This window comes from Dendropsophus ebraccatus, chromosome 14, assembly GCF_027789765.1.
Source record: "Dendropsophus ebraccatus isolate aDenEbr1 chromosome 14, aDenEbr1.pat, whole genome shotgun sequence".
NCBI classification, from domain to species: domain Eukaryota; kingdom Metazoa; phylum Chordata; class Amphibia; order Anura; family Hylidae; genus Dendropsophus; species Dendropsophus ebraccatus.
Genome location: NC_091467.1, coordinates 15,417,034 through 15,438,061, shown reverse-complemented (window position 1 = coordinate 15,438,061; position 21,028 = coordinate 15,417,034). Strand labels below are relative to the sequence as shown.

Here is a 21,028-nt window from a genome sequence, read left to right as displayed (position 1 = left end):
CAGGTAGAGAATACAGTGTGCTGTGTGGTGTTACAGGTAGAGAATACAGTGTGCTGTGTGGTGTTACATGTAGAGAATACAGCGTGCTGTGTGGTGTTACAGGTAAAGAATACAGTGTGGTGTTACAGGTAGAGAATACAGTGTGCTGTGTGGTGTTACAGGTAGAGAATACAGCGTGCTGTGTGGTGTTACAGGTAGAGAATACAGTGTGGTGTTACAGGTAGAGAATACAGTGTGCTGTGTGGTGTTACAGGTAGAGAATACAGTGTGCTGTGTGGTGTTACAGGTAGAGAATACAGTGCTGTGTGGTGTTACAGGTAGAGAATACAGTGTGCTGTCTGGTGTTACAGGTAGAGAATACAGCGTGCTGTGTGGTGTTACAGGGTAGAGAATACAGCGTGCTGTGTGGTGTTCCAGGTAGAGAATACAGCATGCTGTGTGGTGTTACAGGGAGAGGATACAGCGTGCTGTGTGGTGTTACAGGTAGAGAATACAGTGTGCTGTGTGGTGTTACAGGTAGAGAATACAGCGTGCTGTGTGGTGTTACAGGTAGAGAATACAGTGTGCTGTGTGGTGTTACAGGTAGAGAATACAGCGTGCTGTGTGGTGTTACAGGTAGAGAATACAGCATGCTGTGTGGTGTTACAGGTAGAGAATACAGTGTGGTGTTACAGGTAGAGAATACAGTGTGCTGTGTGGTGTTACAGGTAGAGAATACAGTGTGCTGTGTGGTGTTACAGGTAGAGAATACAATGTGCTGTGTGGTGTTGCAGGTAGAGAATACAGTGCTGTTACAGGTAGAGAATACAGTGTGCTGTGTGGTGTTACAGGAAGAGAATGCAGCGGGCTGTGTGGTGTTACAGGTAGAGAATACAGCGGGCTGTATGGTGTTACAGGTAGAGAATACAGTGTGCTGTGTGGTGTTACAGGTAGAGAATACAGTGCTGTGTGGTGTTACAGGTAGAGAATACAGCGGGCTGTGTGGTGTTACAGGAAGAGAATACAGCGGGCTGTGTGGTGTTACAGGTAGAGAATACAGCGTGCTGTGTGGTGTTACAGGTAGAGAATACAGTGTGCTGTGTGGTGTTACAGGTGGAGAATACAGCGTGCTGTGTGGTGTTACAGGTAGAGAATACAGTGCTGTGTGGTGTTACAGGTAGAGAATACAGCGTGCTGTGTGGTGTTACAGGTAGAGAATACAATGTGCTGTGTGGTGTTGCAGGTAGAGAATACAGTGCTGTTACAGGTAGAGAATACAGTGTGCTGTGTGGTGTTACAGGAAGAGAATACAGCGGGCTGTGTGGTGTTACAGGTAGAGAATACAGTGCTGTGTGGTGTTACAGGTAGAGAATACAGCGTGCTGTGTGATGTTACAGCCAGAGAATACAGTGTGCTGTGTGGTGTTACAGGTAGAGAATACAGTGTGTTGTGTGGTGTTACAGGCAGAGAATAAAGCGTGCTGTGTAATGTTACAGCCAGAGAATACAGTGTGCTGTGTGGTGTTACAGGTAGAGAATACAGTGTGCTGTGTGGTGTTACAGGTAGAGAATACAGCGTGCTGTATGGTGTTACAGGTAGAGAATACAGTGTGCTGTGTGGTGTTACAGGTAGAGAATACAGTGTGCTGTGTGGTGTTACAGGTAGAGAATACAGCGTGCTGTGTGGTGTTACAGGTAGAGAATACAGTGTGCTGTCTGGTGTTACAGGTAGAGAATACAGTGTGCTGTGTGGTGTTACAGGTAGAGAATACAGTGTGCTGTGTGGTGTTACAGGGTAGAGAATACAGCGTGCTGTGTGGTGTTACAGGGCAGAGAATACAGCGTGCTGTGTGGTGTTACAGGTAGAGAATACAGTGTGCTGTGTGGTGTTACAGGGCAGAGAATACAGCGTGCTGTGTGGTGTTACAGGTAGAGAATACAGTGTGCTGTGTGGTGTTACAGGAAGAGAATACAGCGTGGTGTTACAGGTAGAGAATACAGTGCTGTGTGGTGTTACAGGTAGAGAATACAGCATGCTGTGTGGTGTTACAGGGAAAGAATACAGTGCTGTGTGGTGTTACAGGTAGAGAATACAATGTGCTGTGTGGTGTTACAGGTAGAGAATACAATGTGCTGTGTGGTGTTACAGGTAGAGAATACAGTGTGCTGTGTGGTGTTACAGGTAGAGAATACAGTGCTGTGTGGTGTAACAGGTAGAGAATACAGCGGGCTATGTGGTGTTACAGGTAGAGAATACAGCGGGCTGTGTGGTGTTACAGGTAGAGAATACAGCGTGCTGTGTGGTGTTACAGGTAGAGAATACAGCGTGCTGTGTGATGTTACAGCCAGAGAATACAGTGTGCTTTGTGGTGTTACAGGTAGAGAATACAGTGTGCTGTGTGGTGTTACAGGTAGAGAATACAGAGTGCTGTGTGGTGTTACAGGTAGAGAATACAGGGTGCTGTGTGGTGTTACAGGTAGAGAATACAGCGTGCTGTATGGTGTTACAGGTAGAGAATACAGTGTGCTGTGTGGTGTTACAGGTAGAGAATACAGCGTGCTGTGTAGTGTTACAGGTAGAGAATACAGTGTGCTGTGTGGTGTTACAGGTAGAGAATACAGCGTGTTGTGTGGTGTTACAGGTAGAGCGTGCTGTGTGGTGTTACAGGTAGAGAATACAGCGTGCTGTGTGGTGTTACAGGTAGAGAATACAGTGTGCTGTGTGGTGTTACAGGTAGAGAATACAGCGTGCTGTATGGTGTTACAGGTAGAGAATACAGTGTGCTGTGTGGTGTTACAGGTAGAGAATACAGCGTGTTGTGTGGTGTTACAGGTAGAGAATACAGCGTGCTGTGTGGTGTTACAGGTAGAGAATACAGTGTGCTGTGTGGTGTTACAGGTAGAGAATACAGTGTGCTGTGTGGTATTACAGGTAGAGAATACAGTGCTGTGTGATGTTACAGGTAGAGAATACAGCGCTGTGTGGTGTTACAGGTAGAGAATACAGCGTGCTGTGTGGTGTTCCAGGTAGAGAATACAGCGTGCTGTGTGGTGTTACAGGTAGAGAATACAGCGTGCTGTGTGGTGTTACAGGTAGAGAATACAATGTGCTGTGTGGTGTTGCAGGTAGAGAATACAGTGCTGTTACAGGTAGAGAATACAGTGTGCTGTGTGGTGTTACAGGAAGAGAATACAGCGTGGTGTTACAGGTAGAGAATACAGTGCTGTGTGGTGTTACAGGTAGAGAATACAGCATGCTGTGTGGTGTTACAGGGAAAGAATACAGTGCTGTGTGGTGGTACAGGTAGAGAATACAATGTGCTGTGTGGTGTTACAGGTAGAGAATACAGTGTGCTGTGTGGTGTTACAGGTAGAGAATACAGTGCTGTGTGGTGTTACAGGTAGAGAATACAGCGGGCTGTGTGGTGTTACAGGTAGAGAATACAGCGGGCTGTGTGGTGTTACAGGTAGAGAATACAGCGTGCTGTGTGGTGTTACAGGTAGAGAATACAGCGTGCTGTGTGATGTTACAGCCAGAGAATACAGTGTGCTGTGTGGTTTTACAGGTAGAGAATACAGTGTGCTGTGTGGTGTTACAGGTAGAGAATACAGAGTGCTGTGTGGTGTTACAGGTAGAGAATACAGGGTGCTGTGTGGTGTTACAGGTAGAGAATACAGCGTGCTGTATGGTGTAACAGGTAGAGAATACAGTGTGCTGTGTGGTGTTACAGGTAGAGAATACAGCGTGCTGTGTAGTGTTACAGGTAGAGAATACAGTGTGCTGTGTGGTGTTATAGGTAGAGAATACAGCGTGTTGTGTGGTGATACAGGTAGAGCGTGCTGTGTGGTGTTACAGGTAGAGAATACAGCGTGCTGTGTGGTGTTACAGGTAGAGAATACAGTGTGCTGTGTGGTGTTACAGGTAGAGAATACAGCGTGCTGTGTGGTGTTACAGGTAGAGAATACAGCGTGCTGTGTAGTGTTACAGGTAGAGAATACAGCGTGTTGTGTGGTGTTACAGGTAGAGCGTGCTGTGTGGTGTTACAGGTAAAGAATACAGCATGCTGTGTGGTGTTACAGGTAGAGAATACAGTGTGCTGTATGGTGTTACAGGTAGAGAATACAGCGTGCTGTGTGGTGTTACAGGTAGAGAATACAGTGGGCTGTGTGGTGTTACAGGTAGAGAATACAGCGTGCTGTGTGGTGTTACAGGTAGAGAATACAGCGTGCTGTGTGGTGTTACAGGTAGAGAATACAGTGTGCTGTGTGGTGTTACAGGTAGAGAATACAGTGTGCTGTGTGGTGTTACAGGTAGAGAATACAGCGTGCTGTGTAGTGTTACAGGTAGAGAATATAGCGTGTTGTGTGGTGTTACAGGTAGAGAATACAGCGTGCTGTGTGGTGTTACAGGTAAAGAATACAGCATGCTGTGTGGTGTTACAGGTAGAGAATACAGTGTGCTGTATGGTGTTACAGGTAGAGAATACAGCGTGCTGTGTGGTGTTACAGGTAGAGAATACAGTGTGCTGTGTGGTGTTACAGGTAGAGAATACAGCGTGCTGTGTAGTGTTACAGGTAGAGAATATAGCGTGTTGTGTGGTGTTACAGGTAGAGAATACAGCGTGCTGTGTGGTGTTACAGGTAAAGAATACAGCATGCTGTGTGGTGTTACAGGTAGAGAATACAGTGTGCTGTGTGGTGTTACAGGTAGAGAATACAGCGTGCTGTGTGGTGTTACAGGTAGAGAATACAGTGTGCTGTGTGGTGTTACAGGTAGAGAATACAGTGTGCTGTGTGGTGTTACAGGTAGAGAATATAGTGTGCTGTGTGGTGTTACAGGTTGAGAATACAGTGTGCTGTGTGGTGTTACAGGTAGAGAATACAGTGTGCTGTGTGGTGTTACAGGTAGAGAATACAGCGTGCTGTGTGGTGTTACAGGTAAAGAATACAGTGTGGTGTTACAGGTAGAGAATACAGTGTGCTGTGTGGTGTTACAGGTAGAGAATACAGTGTGCTGTGTGGTGTTACAGGTAGAGAATACAGTGCTGTGTGGTGTTACAGGTAGAGAATACAGTGTGCTGTCTGGTGTTACAGGTAGAGAATACAGTGTGCTGTGTGGTGTTACAGGTAGAGAATACAGCGTGCTGTGTGGTGTTACAGGTAGAGAATACAGTGTGCTGTGTGGTGTTACAGGGTAGAGAATACAGCGTGCTGTGTGGTGTTCCAGGTAGAGAATACAGCATGCTGTGTGGTGTTACAGGGAGAGGATACAGCGTGCTGTGTGGTGTTACAGGTAGAGAATACAGCGTGCTGTGTGGTGTTACAGGTAGAGAATACAGTGTGCTGTGTGGTGTTACAGGTAGAGAATACAGCATGCTGTGTGGTGTTACAGGTAGAGAATACAGCGTGCTGTGTGGTGTTACAGGTAGAGAATACAGCATGCTGTGTGGTGTTACAGGTAGAGAATACAGTGTGGTGTTACAGGTAGAGAATACAGTGTGCTGTGTGGTGTTACAGGTAGAGAATACAGTGTGCTGTGTGGTGTTACAGGTAGAGAATACAATGTGCTGTGTGGTGTTGCAGGTAGAGAATACAGTGCTGTTACAGGTAGAGAATACAGTGTGCTGTGTGGTGTTACAGGAAGAGAATACAGCGGGCTGTGTGGTGTTACAGGTAGAGAATACAGCGGGCTGTATGGTGTTACAGGTAGAGAATACAGTGTGCTGTGTGGTGTTACAGGTAGAGAATACAGTGCTGTGTGGTGTTACAGGTAGAGAATACAGCGGGCTGTGTGGTGTTACAGGTAGAGAATACAGCGGGCTGTGTGGTGTTACAGGTAGAGAATACAGCGTGCTGTGTGGTGTTACAGGTAGAGAATACAGTGTGCTGTGTGGTGTTACAGGTGGAGAATACAGCGTGCTGTGTGGTGTTACAGGTAGAGGATACAGTGCTGTGTGGTGTTACAGGTAGAGAATACAGCGTGCTGTGTGGTGTTACAGGTAGAGAATACAATGTGCTGTGTGGTGTTGCAGGTAGAGAATACAGCGTGCTGTGTGGTGTTACAGGTAGAGAATACAGCGTGCTGTATGGTGTTACAGGTAGAGAATACAGTGTGCTGTGTGGTGTTACAGGAAGAGAATACAGCGGGCTGTGTGGTGTTACAGGTAGAGAATACAGTGCTGTGTGATGTTACAGCCAGAGAATACAGTGTGCTGTGTGGTGTTACAGGTAGAGAATACAGTGTGCTGTGTGGTGTTACAGGCAGAGAATAAAGCGTGCTGTGTGATGTTACAGCCAGAGAATACAGTGTGCTGTGTGGTGTTACAGGTAGAGAATACAGTGTGCTGTGTGGTGTTACAGGTAGAGAATACAGCGTGCTGTATGGTGTTACAGGTAGAGAATACAGTGTGCTGTGTGGTGTTACATGAAGAGAATACAGCATGCTGTGTGGTGTTACAGGAAGAGAATACAGTGCTGTGTGGTGTTACAGGTAGAGAATACAGCGTACTGTGTGACGATACAGGTAGAGAATACAGCATGCTGTTTGGTGTTACAGGTAGAGAATACAGTGTGCTGTGTGGTGTTACAGGTAGAGAATACAGCGTGCTGTGTGGTGTTACAGGTAGAGAATACAGTGTGCTGTGTGGTGTTACAGGTAGAGAATACAGCATGCTGTGTGGTGTTACAGGTAGAGAATACAGCGTGCTGTGTGGTGTTACAGGTAGAGAATACAGCGTGCTGTGTGGTGTTACAGGTAGAGAATACAGTGTGGTGTTACAGGTAGAGAATACAGTGTGCTGTGTGGTGTTACAGGTAGAGAATACAGTGTGCTGTGTGGTGTTACATGTAGAGAATACAGCGTGCTGTGTGGTGTTACAGGTAGAGAATACAGTGTGGTGTTACAGGTAGAGAATACAGTGTGCTGTGTGGTGTTACAGGTAGAGAATACAGCGTGCTGTGTGGTGTTACAGGTAGAGAATACAGTGTGGTGTTACAGGTAGAGAATACAGTGTGCTGTGTGGTGTTACAGGTAGAGAATACAGTGTGCTGTGTGGTGTTACAGGTAGAGAATACAGTGCTGTGTGGTGTTACAGGTAGAGAATACAGTGTGCTGTCTGGTGTTACAGGTAGAGAATACAGTGTGCTGTGTGGTGTTACAGGGTAGAGAATACAGCGTGCTGTGTGGTGTTCCAGGTAGAGAATACAGCATGCTGTGTGGTGTTACAGGGAGAGGATACAGCGTGCTGTGTGGTGTTACAGGTAGAGAATACAGTGTGCTGTGTGGTGTTACAGGTAGAGAATACAGCGTGCTGTGTGGTGTTACAGGTAGAGAATACAGTGTGCTGTGTGGTGTTACAGGTAGAGAATACAGCGTGCTGTGTGGTGTTACAGGTAGAGAATACAGCATGCTGTGTGGTGTTACAGGTAGAGAATACAGTGTGGTGTTACAGGTAGAGAATACAGTGTGCTGTGTGGTGTTACAGGTAGAGAATACAGTGTGCTGTGTGGTGTTACAGGTAGAGAATACAATGTGCTGTGTGGTGTTGCAGGTAGAGAATACAGTGCTGTTACAGGTAGAGAATACAGTGTGCTGTGTGGTGTTACAGGAAGAGAATACAGCGGGCTGTGTGGTGTTACAGGTAGAGAATACAGCGGGCTGTATGGTGTTACAGGTAGAGAATACAGTGTGCTGTGTGGTGTTACAGGTAGAGAATACAGTGCTGTGTGGTGTTACAGGTAGAGAATACAGCGGGCTGTGTGGTGTTACAGGAAGAGAATACAGCGGGCTGTGTGGTGTTACAGGTAGAGAATACAGCGTGCTGTGTGGTGTTACAGGTAGAGAATACAGTGTGCTGTGTGGTGTTACAGGTGGAGAATACAGCGTGCTGTGTGGTGTTACAGGTAGAGAATACAGTGCTGTGTGGTGTTACAGGTAGAGAATACAGCGTGCTGTGTGGTGTTACAGGTAGAGAATACAATGTGCTGTGTGGTGTTGCAGGTAGAGAATACAGTGCTGTTACAGGTAGAGAATACAGTGTGCTGTGTGGTGTTACAGGAAGAGAATACAGCGGGCTGTGTGGTGTTACAGGTAGAGAATACAGTGCTGTGTGGTGTTACAGGTAGAGAATACAGCGTGCTGTGTGATGTTACAGCCAGAGAATACAGTGTGCTGTGTGGTGTTACAGGTAGAGAATACAGTGTGTTGTGTGGTGTTACAGGCAGAGAATAAAGCGTGCTGTGTAATGTTACAGCCAGAGAATACAGTGTGCTGTGTGGTGTTACAGGTAGAGAATACAGTGTGCTGTGTGGTGTTACAGGTAGAGAATACAGCGTGCTGTATGGTGTTACAGGTAGAGAATACAGTGTGCTGTGTGGTGTTACAGGTAGAGAATACAGTGTGCTGTGTGGTGTTACAGGTAGAGAATACAGCGTGCTGTGTGGTGTTACAGGTAGAGAATACAGTGTGCTGTCTGGTGTTACAGGTAGAGAATACAGTGTGCTGTGTGGTGTTACAGGTAGAGAATACAGTGTGCTGTGTGGTGTTACAGGGTAGAGAATACAGCGTGCTGTGTGGTGTTACAGGGTAGAGAATACAGTGCTGTTACAGGTAGAGAATACAGTGTGCTGTGTGGTGTTACAGGAAGAGAATACAGCGTGGTGTTACAGGTAGAGAATACAGTGCTGTGTGGTGTTACAGGTAGAGAATACAGCATGCTGTGTGGTGTTACAGGGAAAGAATACAGTGCTGTGTGGTGTTACAGGTAGAGAATACAATGTGCTGTGTGGTGTTACAGGTAGAGAATACAATGTGCTGTGTGGTGTTACAGGTAGAGAATACAGTGTGCTGTGTGGTGTTACAGGTAGAGAATACAGTGCTGTGTGGTGTAACAGGTAGAGAATACAGCGGGCTATGTGGTGTTACAGGTAGAGAATACAGCGGGCTGTGTGGTGTTACAGGTAGAGAATACAGCGTGCTGTGTGGTGTTACAGGTAGAGAATACAGCGTGCTGTGTGATGTTACAGCCAGAGAATACAGTGTGCTGTGTGGTGTTACAGGTAGAGAATACAGTGTGCTGTGTGGTGTTACAGGTAGAGAATACAGAGTGCTGTGTGGTGTTACAGGTAGAGAATACAGGGTGCTGTGTGGTGTTACAGGTAGAGAATACAGCGTGCTGTATGGTGTTACAGGTAGAGAATACAGTGTGCTGTGTGGTGTTACAGGTAGAGAATACAGCGTGCTGTGTAGTGTTACAGGTAGAGAATACAGTGTGCTGTGTGGTGTTACAGGTAGAGAATACAGCGTGTTGTGTGGTGTTACAGGTAGAGCGTGCTGTGTGGTGTTACAGGTAGAGAATACAGCGTGCTGTGTGGTGTTACAGGTAGAGAATACAGTGTGCTGTGTGGTGTTACAGGTAGAGAATACAGCGTGCTGTATGGTGTTACAGGTAGAGAATACAGTGTGCTGTGTGGTGTTACAGGTAGAGAATACAGCGTGTTGTGTGGTGTTACAGGTAGAGAATACAGCGTGCTGTGTGGTGTTACAGGTAGAGAATACAGTGTGCTGTGTGGTGTTACAGGTAGAGAATACAGTGTGCTGTGTGGTATTACAGGTAGAGAATACAGTGCTGTGTGATGTTACAGGTAGAGAATACAGCGCTGTGTGGTGTTACAGGTAGAGAATACAGCATGCTGTGTGGTGTTCCAGGTAGAGAATACAGCGTGCTGTGTGGTGTTACAGGTAGAGAATACAGCGTGCTGTGTGGTGTTACAGGTAGAGAATACAATGTGCTGTGTGGTGTTGCAGGTAGAGAATACAGTGCTGTTACAGGTAGAGAATACAGTGTGCTGTGTGGTGTTACAGGAAGAGAATACAGCGTGGTGTTACAGGTAGAGAATACAGTGCTGTGTGGTGTTACAGGTAGAGAATACAGCATGCTGTGTGGTGTTACAGGGAAAGAATACAGTGCTGTGTGGTGGTACAGGTAGAGAATACAATGTGCTGTGTGGTGTTACAGGTAGAGAATACAGTGTGCTGTGTGGTGTTACAGGTAGAGAATACAGTGCTGTGTGGTGTTACAGGTAGAGAATACAGCGGGCTGTGTGGTGTTACAGGTAGAGAATACAGCGGGCTGTGTGGTGTTACAGGTAGAGAATACAGCGTGCTGTGTGGTGTTACAGGTAGAGAATACAGCGTGCTGTGTGATGTTACAGCCAGAGAATACAGTGTGCTGTGTGGTTTTACAGGTAGAGAATACAGTGTGCTGTGTGGTGTTACAGGTAGAGAATACAGAGTGCTGTGTGGTGTTACAGGTAGAGAATACAGGGTGCTGTGTGGTGTTACAGGTAGAGAATACAGCGTGCTGTATGGTGTAACAGGTAGAGAATACAGTGTGCTGTGTGGTGTTACAGGTAGAGAATACAGCGTGCTGTGTAGTGTTACAGGTAGAGAATACAGTGTGCTGTGTGGTGTTATAGGTAGAGAATACAGCGTGTTGTGTGGTGTTACAGGTAGAGCGTGCTGTGTGGTGTTACAGGTAGAGAATACAGCGTGCTGTGTGGTGTTACAGGTAGAGAATACAGTGTGCTGTGTGGTGTTACAGGTAGAGAATACAGCGTGCTGTGTGGTGTTACAGGTAGAGAATACAGCGTGCTGTGTAGTGTTACAGGTAGAGAATACAGCGTGTTGTGTGGTGTTACAGGTAGAGCGTGCTGTGTGGTGTTACAGGTAAAGAATACAGCATGCTGTGTGGTGTTACAGGTAGAGAATACAGTGTGCTGTATGGTGTTACAGGTAGAGAATACAGCGTGCTGTGTGGTGTTACAGGTAGAGAATACAGCGGGCTGTGTGGTGTTACAGGTAGAGAATACAGCGTGCTGTGTGGTGTTACAGGTAGAGAATACAGCGTGCTGTGTGGTGTTACAGGTAGAGAATACAGTGTGCTGTGTGGTGTTACAGGTAGAGAATACAGTGTGCTGTGTGGTGTTACAGGTAGAGAATACAGCGTGCTGTGTAGTGTTACAGGTAGAGAATATAGCGTGTTGTGTGGTGTTACAGGTAGAGAATACAGCGTGCTGTGTGGTGTTACAGGTAAAGAATACAGCATGCTGTGTGGTGTTACAGGTAGAGAATACAGTGTGCTGTATGGTGTTACAGGTAGAGAATACAGCGTGCTGTGTGGTGTTACAGGTAGAGAATACAGTGGGCTGTGTGGTGTTACAGGTAGAGAATACAGCGTGCTGTGTGGTGTTACAGGTAGAGAATACAGCGTGCTGTGTGGTGTTACAGGTAGAGAATACAGTGTGCTGTGTGGTGTTACAGGTAGAGAATACAGTGTGCTGTGTGGTGTTACAGGTAGAGAATACAGTGTGCTGTGTGGTTTTACAGGTAGAGAATACAGCGTGCTGTGTAGTGTTACAGGTAGAGAATACAGCGTGCTGTGGGGGTGGGACCACAATGACATGATAGAGTACTGCAAATAATTCAGTAACACAATGAAACTGCAATGTGTAAACACAGCCTAAATGTTCTGCAACAGATTTGGGCGGGGAATAGGCAGGGTGGGGGACTGTGATGGAACGGCTGAGGGAAAGCATTGCATTCTGGAACCTGTAGTACTGTGTACAACTGCTCAACCAGGAAGGGCAGTTACACAAAACGGGACAAACCCCCCCAAAACAAATGGATTTTTGGTAGTTTTAAAACTGGGATAGACAGGTAAGTAATGCTTTATGCTTCTGCAGAAGTTTCATTTTTTTACCTCTTCCTGGAGTTCTCTTTTAACAGTGTCTAGGGGCCAGCATTGGCACCACTTTAACCCTGGACATTGCAGAATACTTTAGACTCTTTTCACTCAGGTGGGCAGGCTCCAGATAACCAGTCAATCTTAATGATCACCCCTTGTTTTCTTAAGCCTCAGCAATCATGAGGCCAGGTCATGTGAACAATAGCTGGATTGTTCATGTGGCCCGTTATATACATCATTGTTGGCCGCACATCCCATTTACATGATGGGTGATATACGACCAATAATGATGATTTTATTGGCCAGACATAAGATGCAATGAACCAATGAGCTTTTTCTCGTCCTGTCACTGATCGCTGGCCCTTTAACAGGGGCTACCTATTCAGCCAATGATGGGCCCTCTAGATTTCACTAATTGCAAATATTGATCAAAGAAAAAAATAAAACCATTGTTGGTAAATTCTTTTTATTTGGCAATTGGAAATATACAGACTTATAATATCTCTTATATCTTTATTGCTCAGTTCAGCATTTGTTTTCCTTTTTTTTTTCACCAATTTTGCACCAATTTAGCTTTATCTCACTGGAGACTTGGCCGGGGATGTGATCCCGATCTAAGATGAAGGCGCTGCAGAATGTTTCCATTCATTCTACTATGGTGCCGAGTAGAGATGAGCGAACCTCGAGCATGCTCGAGTCCATCCCAACCCGAACTTTCGGCATTTGATTAGCGGGGGCTGCTGAAGTTGGATAAAGCTCTAAGGTTGTCTGGAAAACATGGATACAGCCAATGACTATATCCATGTTTTCCACAAAGCCTTAGGGCTTTAGCCAACTTCAGCAGCCACCGCTAATCAAATGCCGAAAGTTCGGGTTCGGATGGACTCGAGCATGCTCCAGGTTCGCTCATCTCTAGTGCTGAGTAATTCAGGCGATAGAAGTGTTAGTAAATGTATTCAGGTGAGACAACAACCCAGCACCGTACACTGGACATTTCAGCCAAGTACAATGATGGTTACCAGTTTTTTGAAAGGACTTGATCTACCTTACCATGATTTTCTGATATTTTGCAAATCTCTGTACAAGGTGCTGTCTAGAGATGAGCACAACTCAAGCACGCTAGGGTCCATCCAAATGAAGCCAACCCAACCCAACCAAACCGGTGGCTAAAGAAGTTGGATGCAGCCCAGGGAGTCCTATAAAACATGGATACAGCCTATGGCCTATGGTTGTAGCTAGGCAGCCTTAGGGCTACATCTGACTTCTTCAGATACTGATAATCAAATGCTGCCCGCTTGGGGTCAGACAGACCTAAGCATGCTTCTAATTTCTAATGGGCTCATCTCTAGTGCTGACCTTTAGCTGCATTTATTAATAGTTAGGATCCAAACCCTTTCACACATGGAGGGGAGAGGTAGATATTGTATCTACCCAAGATGAGACCTTCATCAATGTGTGGATATCTCTACTGAAAAGTGGTCATCATCAATTATTAGTTTACCCTCAAAAACCAAAACCCCCTAGGTTATAGCTGCCTGAAACAATCCTAGAGTATGATATAGGTATTATCAAACCCATTGTAGGTAAAAGATGGTGTTTTAGGAGCACATGAGGCTGTCTGAGATAAACAGGCTAGAGGATTGACTTTACACGACGTGAGGTCATCATCCGGCAAAAAGTACACAGAGTCCTCGGAAAAGACTGAAGGGTCCTCAGTGAAGTAGTTGTAAGGTCTTAGGTAGAAGCCCACCCCATTCCCTGCCGTCACTGTGTTGGGGACGTCCTCTGAGTGAGGGATGTGCAGGAAGCCGGCTGTTATCCAAGCCACCAAATCCTAAGGAGGAAATAGAAGTTATTAAAGCTGACATCAAAGGCCTGAGTATTAAAGGGAAACCATCTCTGCTGTGCTATAAGGAGTGTAATCTTTATGCTAATTAGTTGTTTGGTGTACTGGGGGCGGGACTACCATACCCAGTGTGCCAATCCTCCCCACCCAATGAATATCAGTGAAGATGGCCATCGGGTAGTCCCACCCCCAGTGCACCAAATTGCCTAATTAGCATAAAGAATAAACTCTTAATAGCATGAGGATGAAGGTAAGATACTTACCTTCATCCTCAGTGCCCCATGGCTATAGGGAGATATAAGTAAGTTAGGTTCTTTTAACTTGCTGACAGTTTCCCTTTAACCTTCTTGCTGACATGAAACCCCTCAATTAACTTGCACTGTGATTTATATGTGGTTAGTCTGGTTATCTATGTTACGCTCTATTACCAACAATATTACTTATAGTTATTATTTTGAGCACAGCATCACCACTTTATTCACAGTATATACAATAGTAGTAGTATGCTTATTATAACACAGGCCTGGAATCCAGGGACAGTGTATTGTGTAACCGTTCCCCCTTCAATGCAGATGGTACATACGGTTCTATAGGTTACAAAAGGTTGAGGACCTCTGAATTAAAGGGGTATTTCCATCACCTAAACTTTTGTTAAGTCATAGTAAATGCAAAAGAAAGCAATTTTGCATTTGGAGTTTGGCCCCTTGGTGTCCCTGTAGTGTTGACAGTGGTTGCTTAGGTTCCCGACCACCAATCTCTGCTTTGAGAGTGGTAACCTGGGCTGCGACACACTCAGGTGGCCGGGATCCTTAGAAGCAGAAAGTATAGCTTTACTCCCTCTCTCCCACTGAGCTTACACCCGTCTTCGGGGCTTGGGTTATCCCTGGAGACATTTATAAGGTGGGAAACACAGCGATGCCGAGCTGATTCAGTATGGCACCACTGCATCCCGTCCTTGAGTTTTTGCCCAATCAAGTCAATGGGTCGTATTCCCCCACGACACTCCTATATCTGTCAATATAGAACATATTAGGAAAAGGCCACCAAGGAACACTGATGTGGCTATAGGTCCCTAAATACTCACCTGATCTTGAATATTTTCATTGTCAATAAACTTAGAGAACTGGACCGAGGGCGACCATGGGTCATTTTGGTTATAAATGTTGCTGCTGGCCTGTTCTTCCTCCTTGTGTTTGGTTACGGCCAGCTTATACCTAGAAGGCACAAGAAGATACGTTTGTAATGGAGCAGACCTAAGTAGATCGCTTTCACAGTTAACAATGTCAGGGATGAATAAGTCATAAAGCCAGGCCAGGCCAAGACTCTGGAGGTAATATCATGATGTCATTCTATACAGTGTGATTAGTAGTAACTATACATCACCATCCCAGCATTTATCTAGTGTTTATCACTTGTTATGTCTCCACTTTATTATTATGGCTGCCCATATTGATTGTTACTCCCATCGGTTATCAGTACTGGTTGGTCCTACTAGTTGCTCCGGATTTTATCCTTTTATATGTACACTGCGAAGGAAAATTTATCAAACATGGTGTAAAGTGAAACTGGCTCAGTTGCCCCTAGCAACCAATCAGATTCCACCTTTCATTTTCCAAAGAGTCTGTGAGGAATGAAAGGTGGAATCTGATTGGTTGCTAGGGGCAACTGAGACAGTTTCACTTTACACCATGTTTGATAAAACTCCCCCAGAGTGTAAAGTTAAGCTGGCTCAGTTGCCCCTAGCAACCAATCAGATTCCACTTTTCATTCCTCACAGACTCTTTGGAAAATGAAAGGTGGAATCTGATTGGTTGCTAGGGGCAACTGAGCCAGTTTCACTTTACGCCATGTTTGATAAAACTCCCCCCTGTATGTGTATTTTAATAGATGTATTCTGAATAAAGATTCTATTTTTGTTGTTGTGCCCTGGCATTTTTGTAGGTTTGTGTACTCCTGCCATGAGCCCAATTCTGACTGCCATGCCTTAAAGGGGTACTCAAGCATGGGGGCTATTTTTTGATCTGGTCTGGGAGGAAGTGGCTGAGAGAAAAGAGATCCACTCACCTCCCTGGTTCCAGTAACAGAGGCGGGATCCGTTTCAAGTCTGCTCAGATCCTGCCTCTGTCACTGACTGGCTGAGCGGGCTTGAGACGTCATTTCTCGGGCCCGAGTCAGACACCAGGAAGCGGACGGGAACGGGGAACCGGAGCACCGCGATACGGGACCCGCCACTGGAACCGGGGAGGTGAGTGGACATCTTTTCTCTCAGCCACCTCCTCCCCGGCCAGATCAAAAAAATAGCCCCCACGCTGGAGTACCCCTTTAATATTTTCCATCCTGCAGTACAGAAAAAGTTATATATCTGCTGGACGGTACTCCTATTGCCATTTATATTTTGAGCTTTAGATAGATAGTCAGAGAGAAAGCGGAACCCTTGATTTACCTTTCAGGAACAGTGTGGATCATCTTGAGTGGACAGATAGTGGTAGATGAAAATTTAGCTTTAACACCAAAGCTAGGAAAACTTGCAGATAATTTCAATTCAATACACTATCTATCTATCTATCTATCATGGAACAATTCATAGTGCCAAATATTTTAGTAGATTTGTACTCCACTTACTTGGCCCAGTTCATTGAGTTGTGGATAGAACTCTTCTCTGGTAGATAGTCTCCTGCAAAGCTGACTATCTGGATCCTGTAGCCACGTTCATGATTCCACTTATTCTTCTGCTTGCTGGCAAACTGTATGTAGCGAGGCATGGGGCCGTGCTGCAGAAACGCTGCCTCGTTCTCCGACTCCAGAACTTTCTTGATGAGTCTAGTTTGCTGCAATGTCCGTTCTGGATTCCAAGGAACAGTCAGATCTTCAAACTCCATGTCAAGTGCAACAAGAGAATTATTTATTCCTGGAACCAAATATTTACATAGGGTTTAGAGGAGATCACAGGCTATTGTATAGGACAGAGGATACATCTGAGACATGTAACTTTCGCTCTGCACATGCCAAGTGTCCTAGAATAAACAGGATTAGGGAAACAGCTTACAGGAATCTCCTTGAATATACATTGAACTGTGCAATAGATAGACAGCAAGTACTCTCAGTATTCACCTTCTATGGTTCCTCAGGTGTGAAATACAGCTGTAAAGGGAACTCCAGCAAAAGTCTTCCAGTACTTACCAGCTGCTGTATGCATTGCAGGATGTGATGTATTCTTTCCATGCTGACACAGTGCTCTCTGCTGCCACCTCTGTCCATGTCAGGAACTGTCCAGAGCAGGAGAGGTTTTCTCTGGGAATTTGCTACTTTTGTGGACAGTTCCTGACATGGACAGAGGTGGCGGCAGAGAGCACTTTCTCAGACTGGAAAGAATACACCACTTCCTGCAGGACATACAGCAGCTGATACTGAAAGATGAGATTTTTAATTAGGTAAATTAAATTACAAATCTATATAACTTTCTGACACCAGTAATTTCACTGGAGTATCCCATTTCAACTATACTAGTTCTTCAGATTGGACAATGATATCATACGTGTAAGGACTGAGGTTTTACACTGCACCATTGAAGGATCCCTACAGTATACATATATATATATATATATATATATATATATATATATATATATATATATATATAGTTTAGTTCATAAGTATAGAGGTTTACTTACCTCCAACGTCCAGGTCCACCTTATAATTTATAAAATGTGTATGGATGGTCCCCAGGGTATGAGGCCCCACTCTATGCCCATGTTGTAGCCCTGCTTCCGTGTAGAAAGACGTGCTAATATATCCTGTTGCAGAAACTTTCGACTCGATAGCTCCATTTTGATAGAACATAAAGTCAAAGACATAATCGTAATTTCCGAGGGTGGCAATGGTTCTTATGGTCAAAACGGTACTGGCCAAACCCCCATAGTAGGAAGAACCAAGACTCGAGAAGTGACGTCTTAAAGGAATGCCAGTGTTGAGTTCAAATATACAGATGGATCCCTTGTTAAGAACCGAGCTGTCCGAGTCCAGCAAGTAATGGGTATCTATGAAGGTGGCAGAATAAGGACAGTCAATACCACGAACCAACTGGAAGACAGAACGGCCAATACCAAAGTGTCCATCCATGTACCTTGTCGACATTGCTGTAGGAGCATTGGACCCATAGACTGATATAGCTTCTTGGATGCTAAGCTCGTAGACTATCCTTTCCCCCTTGAACTTGATATCATATAACCTGAGTCCACTGTTCACATTGACCCCAAATGCAAAACTCCAGTGTTGGAACAGCACCTGGTTGTTCTTGACGCTGTATCGAGCACCTTGTGGTTCATACTGTAGAGGGATATCAGAGACTGAGGTTTTTGGAGGATTCATGGCGCCAAGGGCGTCCTTACGATCTGGCATTTTCATCTTAACAACCTTCAATTGTCCCTTCTTGTGTTTCTCCTCCAGTTCTGAAAGGTTTTCAAAGTACACATTGTTATAAAACACCTTTTCCACCTTCCACTTATTCGGGTCAAGGTTCTCATGGTTGATAAGAATCTCCAACCCGGTTGGATTTAGGAAATATCCACTACCCCGGGTGTTAAGGAAGATACCAAACCAGGTTTTCCTCTCTCCAGATATAAACCCTCTCGGAGCACTGGTCAAAGCCGAAAAATATTCACTGTCCGACTCATCATAACCCAATACTTCCTTAAGGAAACTTTTTGCCTTGGGGTACTCTTTGGTAAGAAAGTGCTGCCGTATCTGATTGTACTCACTGCCAATGGCTGGTCTACGATGATAAGGCAGTTTGCCCTTGTATTTCTGGAGGGTGACATCATTATTGTATGTCGGATTGGGAAGAGGTCCCACAACGTATTCCTTAATCTCAGGAGTGGAATAACTTCCAAAATATACGACAGCCAGAGCTTCTCTCTTGGGCTTGGGTCCTCCCTTATCCAGGTACAATAAGGCATCTTGTTTCCTAGGAGGCAGCAGTTCCACAGAATATATGCAGTTGGAGGAAGGATTAGCAGTGGAGATGTCCACAAATGTCTCCTTGATGTTCTTCTTAAGAAATTCCACCACTATATCAAGTTCTTCAGGGGTCAGGTCTGCAAACACCAAGCTCTGGTCATTGTGCTTCGATGCCGGCGTTCTCTGATTTCCAGAACTGCAGGGTTTTGTTTTGGATCCAAATAAAAGTACAGAAACCAAAGCCAAAATGGTGGCGACTGCCAGGATCAGGAGCGCGGTGACGACCTTAACATTCATGTTTGCGCAGCATTAAAGCCTCAGCTCCTCCAGTGTTAGGGTTGCAGCTCCTTTGCCTTGGCTCAGAAGGAATATCTTTCACTCATTCCTGCCTATTTAACTGGGATCCTGCAAGGAAACTGGAAAACTGGGAGGGGGCAAGGAACTGGATGCTGAGGAAGAGAGTACGATTATTTTGGAGCCACCTTAACCCTGAAGCCCCCAAGTAGCTTGTAAGATCCAGCCCAGATTCTACAGTCACTTCCATCTACAGGGTTAAAGACCAAGGATGAACTGGAGCGAAGATTTACTACGATTGCCAATGAAACAAACAAGTTGTCATCATCATGTAGTAATGCGAACATTTTATAGTAGAAGCCAGGAAATAAACAAGAACAGGGAACTTTCATTGTAAGTGAATATAGCTATCACTTAAAGGGACTGTTTACTTTCTCACAATATTTTAAAAATACTTTAAGAGGTTATCTGGCTTTGAAACATGATAGTGAATCCTCAGGATAGACCTATATAATAGATAATCTAGGGAATGATTCCTTTTGAAGCTACAGTGTTCAGTTTTTATACCAGTTTTATACCCGCCATTGCTGTATTATTAAGAGCGAAAATACATGATACTGCTTTATGGTCCAATTTACCTGAATGGGACAATGTTGTAGGATCTTGCACCACCGCTACTAATAGTGCAGCAGGTATAAGCACGTGTAAAGAATGGAGAGGTTGCAATGCTTCCATGTCCACTTAAAGGGGTACTCTAGCGGAAATCTTTTTCTTTTAAATCAAATGGTTACAGAAAGTTATACGGATTTGTAATTTACTTCTATTTAAAAATATAAAATCTTCCCATACTTATCAGCTGCTGTATGTCCTGCAGGAAGTGGTGTATTTTTCCCAGTCTGACACAGTGCTCTCTGCTGCCACCTCTGTCCATGTCAGGAACTGTCCAGAGTAGTAGCAAATCCCCATAGGAAACCTCTCCTGTTCTGGACAGTTCCGGACATGGACAGAGGTGGCAGCAGAGAGCACTGTGTCAGCCTGGAAAGAATACAACACTTCCTGCAGGACATACAGCAGCTGATAAGTTGACAAGTAAGTTGGAGTACCCTGTTCTGGCGTCAGCACCCAGCCCACAGCATCCCTAGGGGCCCAGTCCCCCCAGGGCTGTTTTTATCCCTCACTCAGACTGGCTGAAGGTAAAGAACATTCACCTCCCTGCCAGCCAGCCAGTGTCTCCTCTGTGCTTCAGATCAGTGGATCAGCACTCCCTGCATCTTTCTTCTCTGGCCCAGACCTGATTAGAGGAGGCCAGAGTAGCAGAGCAGCTCAGCTCCTGGGCAGGAGAAGGAGCTGTACAAAGGGGGAGAGTGGGGTAGTGTTTAGAGAACATGTGACTCTCCAATTGCTGCAAAACTCCAACTCCAACCATGTACTGTTAGTAGGACATGATGGGAGTTGTATTTTGGCAACAGCTTAAGAGTTACTTGTTGGGAAACACTGATTTATGGGACTGTATATTTAGTGTGGTGTTCTCTAACATATAACTTTTTAATTGCAGAAAAACTACAACTCCAATCATGCACTGCTGGCAGGACATGATGGGAGTTGTAGTTTGATAACAACTAAAGAGTTACTTGTTGGGAAACAGTGTTTTGGGGGACTGTTTATTAGTCTTGTGTTCTCTAACATGTGACTTTCCAGTTACTGAAAATCTCCCACTCCCACCATGCACTACTGGCAAGGCATAATGGGAGTTATAGTTTGGCAACAGATGAAAAGCCAATTATTGGGGAACACTGATTCCACTAAAAAAAGTGTCCTCCTAAATCGGGGATGGGGAACCTTCGGCCCTCCAGCTGTTGCAGAACTACAATTCCCATCATGCAAAACTTTGCTGTCCAGGCATGATGAGAATTGTAGTTTTGCAACAGCTGGAGGGCCGAGGGTTCCCCATCCCTGTCGTAAATCTTTATTTCCCAGTGTTCTCCAACATGTCAGTCAGACAGTCACTCTCCAATTACTACAAAACTACAACTTCCATCATCCACAGCTGGCAGGACTTGATGGGAATGGTATTTTGGCAACAGCTGAAGAGCCACTGGTTGGCATACACTGATTTAGGGGGACAGGGACAGTTTACTGGGGGGCAGTGACACAGTTTATTAAGGGCAGTTACAGGCATAGAGAAAGGACATAACTTTAGGGGCACATTC

At 45.2% G+C, this 21,028-nt stretch overlaps 1 protein-coding gene and 1 pseudogene across 1 annotated transcript; one reads left to right on the top strand and one right to left on the bottom strand.

Annotated features, from left to right (window-relative positions):
- The window catches only part of LOC138772585 (catenin alpha-1 pseudogene), a 719,716-nt pseudogene that overhangs the window by 234,867 nt on the left and 463,821 nt on the right, over positions 1–21,028 (top strand).
- LOC138772226 (amine oxidase [copper-containing] 3-like) lies at positions 12,536–18,932 on the bottom strand. Its single transcript, XM_069952473.1, has 4 exons — positions 17,240–18,932; positions 16,191–16,476; positions 14,653–14,782; positions 12,536–13,556 (listed from the first exon to the last, which is right to left on the bottom strand). Exons 1-4 carry the CDS (start codon positions 18,819–18,821, stop codon positions 13,269–13,271), a joined length of 2,286 nt encoding a protein of 761 aa, XP_069808574.1. The 5' UTR covers positions 18,822–18,932; the 3' UTR covers positions 12,536–13,268.

What these genes read in the sequence shown, in the direction of transcription:
- LOC138772226 (XM_069952473.1), bottom strand. Translation starts at nt 18,821, where the DNA reads ATGAATGTTAAGGTCGTCACCGCGCTCCTGATCCTGGCAGTCGCCACC. An exon ending in AACTCAATGAACTGGGCCAA is followed by an intron (nt 14,783 to 16,190) that starts GTAAGTGGAGTA and finishes TGTGCCTTCTAG; the next exon opens with GTATAAGCTGGCCGTAACCA. An exon ending in ATGAAAATATTCAAGATCAG is followed by an intron (nt 13,557 to 14,652) that starts GTGAGTATTTAG and finishes TTTCCTCCTTAG; the next exon opens with GATTTGGTGGCTTGGATAAC.